At 35.1% G+C, this 12,147-nt stretch overlaps 1 protein-coding gene across 4 annotated transcripts in view; it reads left to right on the top strand.

The window, feature by feature from the left end:
- The window catches only part of SBF2 (SET binding factor 2), a gene marked incomplete at both ends in the record, with an annotated part of 278,020 nt that overhangs the window by 233,202 nt on the left and 32,671 nt on the right, over nucleotides 1–12,147 (top strand). For 3 of the 4 annotated variants that reach the window (XM_082000477.1, XM_082000476.1, XM_082000475.1), the window contains 2 exons: nucleotides 1,023–1,219; nucleotides 6,509–6,646. In XM_082000477.1, the coding sequence (XP_081856603.1) occupies nucleotides 1,023–1,219; nucleotides 6,509–6,646 (335 nt within the window). Of the gene's footprint in view, nucleotides 1–1,022; nucleotides 1,220–6,508; nucleotides 6,647–7,802; nucleotides 7,899–12,147 lie in introns of all 4 variants that reach the window. The other variant, XM_082000474.1, reaches the window with a different exon arrangement.

The following is a 12,147-nucleotide window of genomic DNA, read 5'->3' as shown; positions in this document are numbered from 1 at the left end:
ATTATGCAGACAACTCTTTCCTCCCCTAAAACCACCAGTTTTTAATATTGCATAGGATTTTTTGGAAAAGATAATTAATATCTGAGTGGATTACGAATCTCAGGATATAAATACTTATCTAGTGACGTATTAGTTTGGTTACTGTGTTTTAAGAAGTAGACCGTAAATATTATGTATATTGATTTTGTATCAGGGCAGTTCAATAAATGTCAAAGAACTTAATTTACAGGAACAGTGTATATCGTAGAGGAAGCACTAACTTTTCCCTGCTCCTCATCTTAGTTTCTTCTTAACATATGAAATTGGCACTGAAATTGAATATTTTTTGGAGGTCATAGAAAATAGTCTTTCATATTGCTTGAATCCTTCTTTCACTAACATGAACACAACTGCCATCTTGCTGGGTTTTCTATTTTTAAAGGTATTGTATCAGTGAATTTCCTAATCTCTCAATGTATTGTAGTGTTTTAAAAAGTACACAAAAATGCAGTTTCAGATATATCATTCCAAGGAATCTGACTGTAAAATTTAAATGTATTCTGACATAAAGCAAAAACTGTTGGTTTAGTTGTGATACTTTAGGCAATCTAACATTCTTTCCTTTCAATTCTCCTATTTCATATACAAGTGTCAAAACAAAACTACTGCATCATTTGCATGCCTCAGTATTCTCCGTCGTGCTAAAAAATATGGCTTCATTATAGTCACAGATTAGAGGTACACTAAGAAGAAAAATACAACCAAATAAAATATAACCTTAAATGAAAAGAGACTAGTAGTGATAGTCTTACAAATTTTTCATAATAAAAATTGTTCTTAAAATGCAGTTTTCTTTACAAATGTATTTGCTAGGTTTGGACTAAAAATGAGAGTTACTAAATAAAAAATAAGTCTAATAGTTGATGTGATTTTTCATTAAGATGTATATTCAGCTTGTAATTTTAGGGGTTTTTTTAATTGTTTAAAATTTCGAAAGCAATTTTAATTGTTGTTCAGTTTTTTTCACCTTTTTGTCAATACAGTTATCCTGGACTTCTGGTAGTACCTCAGTCTGTTCAAGACAGCAGTCTGCAGAGAGTTGCTCGCTGTTACCGTCACAATCGCCTACCAGTTGTCTGTTGGAAGAACACTAAAAACAATACTCTGCTACTTAGATCTGGGGGCTTTCATGGAAAAGGTGTTGTTGGCCTCTTCAAATCCCAAAACACACATACTACAGGTGAGTTGACGTAGCTAGGCTTTCCATATAAGTAATTTTACATAGAAATACTCTATTTCTAGAGGAAATCAGTGATATGATTGAATCAAAAGTCTCAAGATATGGATGGTTATCTGATATTATATTAGTTCAGTTTAATTACTGGATGTCAAGAAGCAGATCCTGAATGGTATGAAAGTGGTTCAAAAAATGTCAATGAATAATTTGTACAGAGTTTGTATACATACCAAAAGTCTTCAGTAAAAGCTGGTATCTGCCAAATGCAATGCAAACTTCCCCTGTTTCCCTTAAAGTATCTTTCCTTTGCCCTAATTTATGTAATGTGTATGTTGTCCCTTTTAATAGAGGATTATATAAAATATTAGAGAGATTTTTCATTGTAATACTAGTTTAACTTTCATCTTTATAAAGCATAGACCTGAATGATTCTAGCTGGGGTCTTTGCATTAAGTAAATCTCTTCCTTTTTGTGATCAAGATTGGACCATGTTGTGGTTTAGCCCTAGCTGGCAATGAAGCACCAGGCAGCCGCTCGCTTACGATAAGCACTACAACTACTTAGCCACAACTAAAACTTCAGTGTGTTATCAACATCATTCTTAAACCAACTCCAAAGCACAGCATTATACCAGCTATCGGGAAGGAAAAAAACAACTCCATCCCAGCTGAAACTAGGACAGACCAGCACAAGAATTGTCAGAAGAATTAGGGCAACATTAGTTTTGGAAAGAACATTAGTTGACGTTCATCATTCACAGGCAGTATTTAGGATACTTACTGTGACTACCTAGATTTCCACCTTTTATGCTGGTAGTTTCTTCAGAGTTAATTTCATGGCAGGAGTGAATTTGACATATTGATGAAGAAAAAGTCAGTATTGTCTTTAATCAACTGGTAGTTGTTTAGAAATTATTTTAGAATTAGGACATAATTTTTCTTTTTTGAGGAAAAAAAAAAGTGAGGTAGAATTGGAATAAAAGGAACTCATTAAGGTAGCAAAGAAATTCCTCAGTCCTATTTCTGTTTGCATTTCACCCCAATAGTGACTAAAATGCAATTAAAAGGTTTGACTCTACTGAACAGTTCTATAGAATTTTTCAAAGCTTGTAACAAGCATACTGTACAAATATGTGCAAGTTGCATAAAAGTAGTTTGAAGTTTACATGCTTTAAATATTTTCTGCTTAGTACTCCAGAATTTTTCCTTCCCAAAGTATCTTTATGAAAACCACAATTTTCTTACGTGTAAAGAACAGTTTATATATGAGATATAATGTTTAGCTATATGAGGTTTTGTGTATATCAAATTCACCTTTAAAATCTCAAAATTTCAGAGATACTAGAAAAATGTTTCTTACATCAGACAGTGTCTGGACAGGCTATTAACAATTTGTGAATCACTAATTATGTCTGAATATTCACTGCTATAGCATTGATTCTGTGTTTCTCTGGTGTTTTGTGGGGTTGTTTTTTAGTTGGAGTGAGGAGCAAGGTAATGAATTGAGTTTTATATAATGCATTTTTGTTGAAAAGATTCCTAAAATGAATCAGTGAAGTACTACCAGTAGTTAACACAGCAGCCACCAAAGCTATGAGTCACACCAGTTGTTCCACGGGTTTATGGTGCGAATCCTAAGCATGGTAATTCAAATGTTAGTCTTTTAAACTGATTTAATACTGATTGTCTTAGCTGAAATACTGGCCAGGCATCTTTAACCTGGTAAAAATAAATTGAAAAAAATCTGCAGCAGTAGTCTGTAAATCATATAAAGACAAACACTTCCATGTTTTCTGTACTAGGTATCATTTCTATGTGCATGGGAGTATGAGAGCCTTCCAAAACAAGATCCTCAAAGCCTGACCCATTAAAGCATGTTTCTTGTGTGTAGTCTCATTGCTTTTGTAGATGGTTTCTTTTTTTAATTTTATATTGTCTTTTGCCATTGTCATTGTCATACTCCTAGCATTATATTAGGCAATAGCTAATCTGATTTACAATAACTCTATCTGTCAGACATTAGCTTTTGGAGTTACTGTTTCTTTTTAAAATTTGAAGATTCCTCAGGAAGGTACTGGAAGGAAAATGAAAAATATTTCTAGGAATTTTTTTTGCTTATAATGAAGTTGAAGCCTGGTGAAACAAAACTTTTGAAGGAACTGATCCATATAGTTATACACAGGTGCATGTATTTGCTTCAGTAGGAGTTGTGTACAACAAAGAAAAGTCTATGTTGAAAAATGCATTGTGATGCAAACTAAGAGGACAAAGATAATCTTAAATTAAATTCCAGTTGACAGATGCATATCTTCTGAAGTAGAGATTTCATAGGAGTAGGTTTTTATTACACGGTTCTGGATTGATACACAGAAACAAAGAGGACCTGCTGGAACTTAATGAGCATTTTTGTAATTTCCTGTTACATTGTGTTTTAAGCAAGTTTTCAAGACATAGTTGAGATCAATATGTTACATAAGAAGCACAGAACATATTTTTTAGCAAAATTATGCACAGCACTGAATTGCTGTATGGAACCAAACTACATGTGCAACAGAACTGTGTTTTTCTAACATCTGTCCACAAAGGATTATTAACAGATGTTTGAATATGGGATGGAGACTACACAGACCTTTTCAAAAGTTCCTTTGAAAGATGAAAGTTGTTTCTGAATTTCACTTTGGCCTTTCTGGGAATTTTTTTTCAGAGCGTTGTAGTTCTAAATACGACGTTCTACACCTGAATTACCAAGTATTGGTCAACTGCTATGTAGGAAGATTATTTATGTTTCTTGTATGTAGTAACACTATCCAAGAGAACAGTTATCTTGATACAGGCTGGATCATTGACTATATTAGGATCTGTTGTAAGATAAAGATTGAGCAACCTTCAGCCAGGCATGTAGAGCACATATTAGCAGCTGAAGCAATCTTATTGCATTACTAAGCAATGCATTTCTTTCCTGGGATTTATAAAATTGCTACCAGCTTCCCCATACCCATCTTTTGTTAAATCCATGCTGTTGTGATGGCCTGCATGCATGATACGGCACTTAAAAGATCTTATAGATCTTTTAAAAATTTTATAGAAGTCCCTGTTCACTTGTGCAGATAAGGTCAGTCTTTCATCCCTTTATACTGCTGTTAAGCACTGTGTGATGGGATGATTCGTGGTAAGGACAAAGGGCAAATTTTCCATCTGTAATCTTTCAGAAGGACATTATTGCCCTCAGTCTTTAATTCAGATATCTGCCTAGTTCAATAACAGACTGTCATATAAGTCAAGCTATTCATCTCCTGAGTCTCTTTCCTAAAACACACACAATACTCTTCACAAAATAAAACTTTGTAAGTGCGAGTGGTAAGGACATTATCATTTCATTTACTTTCATTTAACTAAATTGTTTAAGACCTAAACTGACTTTTTGTGGCATTGCTTCAAGGACTAAGAGACCCAGAGATCATTCAAGTGGAGTTCAGCATGTGTAAACCCTGCTTAAGAGTTGAAGAGAAAATAATATTTTTTTATTCAGGCTTGTTCCACTTCGTCAGACAGAAACAGCATGATGTTTCCTGCATGTACATTTTCTAATCACATCCTAATTATACTTCCAATTCAGACACTAATTTTAACAGGGCTATTTTGAAATTTGTTTTGCCACCTCCAGCTCATTAGGTTACTGTCTATTAGTCTCCAGCATAGAATCTGATTGGATCATCACTAGAGAAAACTGTTCATAAGTTACCATTGTGGTTCATCAAAATGTGCTCGGTCAAATTCTTTGACTCGTATCTCTTTATCTCTTATTCCAAATCTTTGGTCAAGATACCAAATCCTGGTTTAAGCAGCTATGACATTTTTGTCCTATAGCGAGTCTAGAGGTGGCTGCAGTAAAATAGAATGCAAAAAATTTTGTTTGGCATTTGAAAAAAATCTGACTCAGACTGGATACTTTTTTGTCATCACAGTTGTGGCCCAGGACCGGACCTTCATCTCCTTCCCTTCCTTTAAGTCCTTGCACCTGGACACAAATGGGTGGAGTTTTTCTGGTTAAGATTATTTTCTAATTTTTCTTATTTTTGAGGTTTTTTCCCTTGGTTCTGTGTTTTGTTATTGGTTTCTTAGCTTTTTTAGGTCTTAAGATTGTCTGAAGTGGACTGTCTGTTTAACTTCAGTACTTCCTCAGAGCATCATACCTTCTCATCTTGCTTTTTTTTCCTCTGCTCTTTGTTTTTTAAACCGTGTCTGTTTCCTCTCTGGCTTTGCTTTCATCCAGTCTTCTGCAGCTACTTCTTGCTCTGAAATGGTCCTTCTCCGCAGCAACTTAGGCAACATCTGTAATAATTGGGAAATTATTCTGTTTCTGAGATCTGTAGAGTAGTCATCTGAAACTACACGCATGTAAAGGATTATTCTAAGGTTTTCAGAGGAGGATTGTGGTTCTCACAACAGTGCAGCCCCCCACGCCCCAACAGGTTACCTAAGCATGTGGGAAGACACTTCCTGAAGTTACCTACTAGTGAAGAAGCATGTAGACTGTCACTAGGGAACAAACACATTACTTTTCATAATTTGAGATCCCTTAACATTTGTTATCCATGTGTGTATGCACTGTCCATCCTCTTTCCTCTCTTTATTCCATTAAAAAGGTCAGGTTCTGGGGTAGGGTACCTGAAGAACATGTAGATTGTGTCCATTGATGTCTCTAAATGCAGCAGAGTGCATGAACACTGGGGTCTTTTGATATACATATACTTTCTGTGAGTGGGCAATACATCTCAAGGAACCTCCAGTTACAGGAAAGTAGCCTTCCTTTACTGGAATGAGGAAGATCTAGTGGAATATGGTTTTAACTTACTTTTGTTAAAGAAACAGTTCTATCTGTTCTCTACACGTTTTTTTAGAAGGCTGAAATTTGCTGACAAGTAGCACAAACTTAGAAATGTTACTTTTCTTTCTGAGAGTGAAGGGAAAACTACATCATCTCCATTCTGTTTTTATTGATCACTGGCTAATGATGAATGTTTTAAGTAGTGACCATGAGGTAACAAACTCTTTCAGAAGTTTAGCTTTGTGGAATGGAATGCAAGAGAACGTTGCTGGGTGCTGCTCTGCAGCCAGGTGATGAACATCTGAGCGTTCTTTGTCATCAAAGGAAAGGGGTTTTGAACCTTTGATAGACAAACCGTGACATTTTCAATGCTCTGCTTTACTTAAGAAGCTTTTTATTTTGCTATTCTGTGTATTTATAAACGTACTTGTACTTTAATGTATTCTATTCTTCTTGTGACTCCAGCTCCTGCTTCATTAGAATCTTCAAGCAGTATCGAACAGGAAAAATACCTACGAGCCTTACTGAATGTGATATCCGTCCACTGCAAAATGAATGGCAGTAATACTCTCACTGTTAGACCAACAATTGCTCTTTCTCCAGGTAAAATTGGTTTATAGAGTGCTTTTCTATGGTTAAGTTGAAAAGTGATTTTTCTCTGATTTGGTGTTAGTTCAATGTCCCATATGAATTCTGTTGTTTCTTTATTGCTACACTTTCCATATAGCTTATTTACTCCTAGTTACAGTGAATGTGTTTGTGTTTTCTTTATGTAAAGGATGTTTATGATCTTTCCCAAAATATTTTTCTTTTCTCTTAATCTGACAGTAAGCAGTTATCTACCTGTGGGTCATAAGTTTTGGTGAAATTCACTTGAGTGTGATGGCCAATCTTGAGGCATCAGTGATTTATTACAATTCTGGAACAAATAAAATAAAGTTCTCCAGAACATCAAGATACCAAAACTTTGCTTTTTTTTTTTTTAATATCAAATGCAACAATTACATTATGTAACAGAATCAAAAGCAAAGATGCACTTCTAAGTCTTTTATTACAAATTAAGCATATTGAAAACTGTATATTGCAAAAGAGACTGCCAAATTGAAGAGAATGCAAAATACTACTCTATTTCATATAATGAGAAAATATGAGATTGCAAGCTCAGATTCCATATGAACCGATACACTGTTTAGCTGCAGCAGCGATAGAAGCTATATAGGCATTTTCATGTGTGTTACATACTCATAATGGGCTTTTAATGTCATTTCCAAGTAAAGCTTTACTTGCAGTGAAAACTTTTTCAAAATGCACTATTTGAGTTATGTATCTGGAACCATGAAGAAATGAATCCATGTTTTATTTCAGTTATTATGGAGCCTGGTAAGGTTTATGTGAAGGTAACCCCAATGTCTTAGAAAGAGGAGAATGTGACTTGAACTTGTGCCTGTTTTGTCTTATTCAGTTGGTGGTAATTGACCTAATATAGTCAAACAGTGGCTTTTCTTGTAAAATAACACCATTTCCAAAGTGTGCATGCTTTGCTTCATTTATTGTAAAATATGCTGATTGCTTAGCTGTATCTAACATCTCCATACTGCTGCCAACGTGTACATCTGTCTTAAAAAACAAATCTGAAGTACAAAATGGGCAAGAATTAGCTGTATTGTCTGAAAAAGGGCATTTTATCAGTTATGTTAAGCATTAGTCTGAGTAATACTGTAGTTTTTTAATCTTCTATTCTTTTTTTGGCTGACTTTAGGCACTGAAAGGAGGGCTTCAAGAATGTCTACTGTGTTTAAGCAGGTAGTGCCAGGACATTTGGATGTAAATCTATCCAATAGCTTTGCCCGAGGAGGTTAGTAAGACTAGCTCAAAGTCTATTATTTGAAGTAACAAATGATAACAAAATGTTAGTGAAATAAAAATAATTACACTGCTTACCGGTTCATTATTCTGTGAAACAACAAAATAGAAATTACAGATTAGCCTCAGTCCATAACATTATTTAACTGTCTAATTTCTGTTTAAGTCCTTTACTTACCATTGAAATAAAGCTTGTTTTGTGTTGGAAATTAGTGGAAAATTAAGCACTCAATTAGGAAATATGTTTCTAAATACTTTGTGATTCTTCCATATTTTTAATTTGTCTAAAATGTATGGCCTGAAAATGCATATTTTATATTAGGAATGAATGCACTTTAGAATCTGCAATTACAGATCGTTCTGGCATTTTGCTGAAGATTAGCTGATGCTTCATAAAGTTACAAATCATCTATCTGAATAACTTTATTCTAGGTAAAGGAAGGAGTTAGTGGCCAGGTGTAATTAAGTAGGGAGGTACAGTACATTCTTTGGAAATAGTTGTTCTCAGGAACAAGGGCTCATCGGTGTCATTTCTACAAGAAGCTTTCATTCTGTGGATTCCAGCTACTTCTACTCTTCTAGTCTAATGAAACTGTTTGGGTTTTTTTTATGTACAATACACATATAAATTAGTGCATCAAATTCCTTAAATATATGTTTGTTAGGATAGGAATGAATCTATTTCACAAAAGAGAGCATTTTATAATTTATTACCTTTTAGCCCTGAAGGCTCCTCTTACAATTATTTCTAAGCATCTAAAAGTTGCTTTTCTTCCTTTTTGATACCTCATCTAAAATTAATTAGACCTACTTTGACCTGCTGAGGTCCATTCCAACCTAAATTATTGTGAAATAGAAAAACTGTAGCTTTATATGGGGAAGAATAAAACAATTTTGTAGAGAAAAACTTCCAAAAGAGATGGACGGAATTAGAGGAATGAAGGAAGGAAGAAGTCAGGAGGGAGGAAGAAAGGAAAGAAGAAAGGAAAATACTCAGAGCTGTATAAAGAAGTTATGTGAGAATTGTAGCAGAAGGAAAGAGAAGAAGGGCAGTTAAATGGTAGTCACCAAAAAATGGGAAATTCTGTACATTTTCATTAATCATAATATATGCATATTTCATATCTAAAAGTTCTGTTTATGTTCTCTGCTCACTGTCTTGTTATTATAGTACATGGAGATGAAAAACATAGTGATTTTAATTGGCTAGGTTAACTGCCTAGGGACTTAAGAGAACAGGAGTTAATAGTGTCTGGAATTGTTAGATAAATTGGTGGCTGTGCCCAGCCTGAAGTTGAACTGAAAGAGCGAAACCGCTGGGTAGCTGACAGCAGATGTTTGGTTGTATTCTATCCCCTCGTGTTGGGACAAAAGTGCCAACAGCAAAGTGATGCTGAGGGGCAGTGAAGGTGCTCCAGATAAGTAAGGGAAAGCTTGCTGGTTGACTGTATGGAAGTTGTCTTTCAAAGATAAAAGGATTATTGAAACGACTATTGCTGGTTTCTGGGATTAGGGTTTGTGGTAAGTGTGATAGGATGAATTTGTTGCTACTCTGTGAAGAAAAAAGGAGTCTCAAGGCGGTATTAGGTCACAGACATGTTGTTTTGTTGGACATTGAAGTCCCTTGGCTAAATTTCAGCAGTAATCAGGAAGAGGGCAGAGAAGTTATCTTGTGTCTTGCTGGATTGATGCCACACCTGCTCTATATATCTGAAAGGTGTAATTACAGCCCAGTATCTGCAGTCTATTCACAGTTCAGCAGGATACATGAGGACTTTGCTGAAACATAAGAATGTTTGACAAGTACAATGCAAGCCCTAGTGAAGGTGAGAAGTTGACAGGGTAAGAGAGAGCAGGGAAAGGGAATATCTCCCTGTAGAGAAGTAAACACTTTTTTTTTTTATATTAGCTAACACAAGTCTTTTGCAAAAAACTCTAAAACACACAAAGTATATAGACTCTCTAAAATTGTTGTTCTCAAATAAATTGATTCTGTGATTTATTATTGCAAAATTTTTTACTACTTTTTCACAGCTGGTTATATTTCACATGTGAAGTAGTGTCACAAGACTGTATGCAGGACCAAAAATACAGGGTTTTGGTCATCTGAAAAAACAGACTTAGGCAGGCAGTTTAAAAATGGTGATTTCTCTCTCCTTTATATTCCTAGGAATAACACAAAAAAAAGAAAAAGACAATGGGGTTAGCTAGTTACTTTATCATAGCAAGCGGCTATGGATTATGCACTACACTGTACAAAATACAATAGCAGTATTTTTGTGATTTTATATAATCATAGAAGTTCAGGTTGGAAGGGACCTTAAAGATCCTCTAGTTCCAACCCCCCTGCCATGGCAGGGACACCTTCCACTAGACCAGGTTGCTCAAAGGCTCATCCAGCCTGGCCTTGAACACTCCCAAGGATGGGGCATCCACAACTTCTCTGGGCAACCTGTTCCACTGTCACACCACCCTCATAGTGAAGAATTTCTTGTTTATATATACTAATCTAAATTTATGCACTTTCAGTTTAAAGCCATTACCCCTTGTCTTGTCACTACATGCCCTTGTAAAAAGTCCCTCTCCAGCCTTCCTGTAGGCCCCCTTTAGGTACTGGCAGGCTGCTATAGGTCTCCCCGGAGCCTTCTCTTCTCCAGGCTGAACAACCCCAACTCTCTCAGCCTGTCCTCAAAGAAGAGGTGTTTCAGCCCTCTGATCATCTTTGTGGCCCTCCTTTGGACCCGCCCCAACAGGTCCATGTCCTTCTTATGTTGGGGGCCCCAGAGCTGAATGTTTTGATTCTGGGTCCCTCTTTCCTTGTGTTTATTCTCAAACACCACGGCTCAAAAGCCAGGTTCAGCTGTTGTTTCAGCAACTGAAAATGACATTTTCTAATTTTTGTGCCAGACAATGTATTTTTTAATACACAGCCTTTTAAAAATGAAGTTAAATTATGTACCAGTGCTTGAATAGTATTTCTCATTTTTAAAAAAAAATCATTATTGTTCTGAGTACTCATCAGTTGTCCTGAGTATTTGTGTCTGTGTCAGGTAGTTTTTTACTTTACCTGGAATATTGTAACTAAGTATTTGCCTAAATCCCAGTTAAGTTGTTTGTCCAAATACTTGTATTTCATAATATATTTTCATTCTTGGACCTTTTTTCTGGCAATACCTTGGTCGATATCTTTCATAAGAATTGTAAGTTCACTCAAAATATGTACCTTTTCTTCTTATATTACTTTACAAGTATAGTGTGGTTTTACAGAACAGCACTTCTTACCTGGCATTGTTGTGTAATTTAGTAGAATAAAATGTTTTCTCAGTATGATTTTGTTGTGGTTTAACCAGGACAGATTTGCTGCTGTTGGGAAAATACTAGGTTATCTGTAATTAATAAATACAGACTCAGTTCAGACATTTATTTTAAAAGCAGGAGACATTAACATTTTGAGTATGTTTTAATTGAATATTTGTATTAAAAGAAGTTGCTTGTGGTGATGTGGCTTTTGAGCCAAAAATATACCCTCTGATAAGCATATAAGGCTCCCACTGAAAATGAGAATTTTTGCAAGGGGGGAGGAAATCGCTTTGTGTGATAGATATAACATGTTTTCTAAATTATGTACTTTTACACAGTCCTTTAAAAATGTTTGTATTTATATAGAAGTAATATCTTGCATTCTGATTTGATTTTGAGGTCCATCAAATTATGTACCTAAATTAGACAAAAACAGTTCTTATAAAAGCACTGAGGTTGAGATTTTTAATGAAGCTAACTTTCAGCTGGATAGAAGATTTCTATAAAGTATTCAGGAGAATGATTTAATTGTTACATTTCCTTTGGTATTATAATTATGGAAAAACATATGATGGCTGTGCTGTATGTTTTAAACTATTGCAATGACAATGAAAATTACTCATTTTTGATGAATGGCTACTTCCTTCCCATTTTATATTGGTTTTCTGGCTTGATTGATGTTTTGTCTTGTGATGACTAAGATTTGTGCTGTCTGATAAATCATAAACTATAAAGAAATTCAATATATACTAGAACTTTGGAAATTAATAAGTAACCCTTTTCTTTTCTCCTGCAATGTGTCTCGCTGCAATGTGCATTCCATTCCTCCTCCTTCTGTCTTAACTGTTATCTACCAGTGCTTGGGTACAGAGATAAATGTTTCACTCATTCAAATTCCAAATCAGCAACTAAGGGAAGAGTCCATCAAGGTACTGTATTCT

The sequence above is a fragment of the Phaethon aethereus genome (assembly GCF_964289735.1).
Source record: "Phaethon aethereus genome assembly, chromosome: 5".
Taxonomy (NCBI): domain Eukaryota; kingdom Metazoa; phylum Chordata; class Aves; order Phaethontiformes; family Phaethontidae; genus Phaethon; species Phaethon aethereus.
The sequence above is the reverse complement of the archived record's forward strand: the minus strand, read 5'-3'. Positions and strand labels throughout refer to the sequence as shown.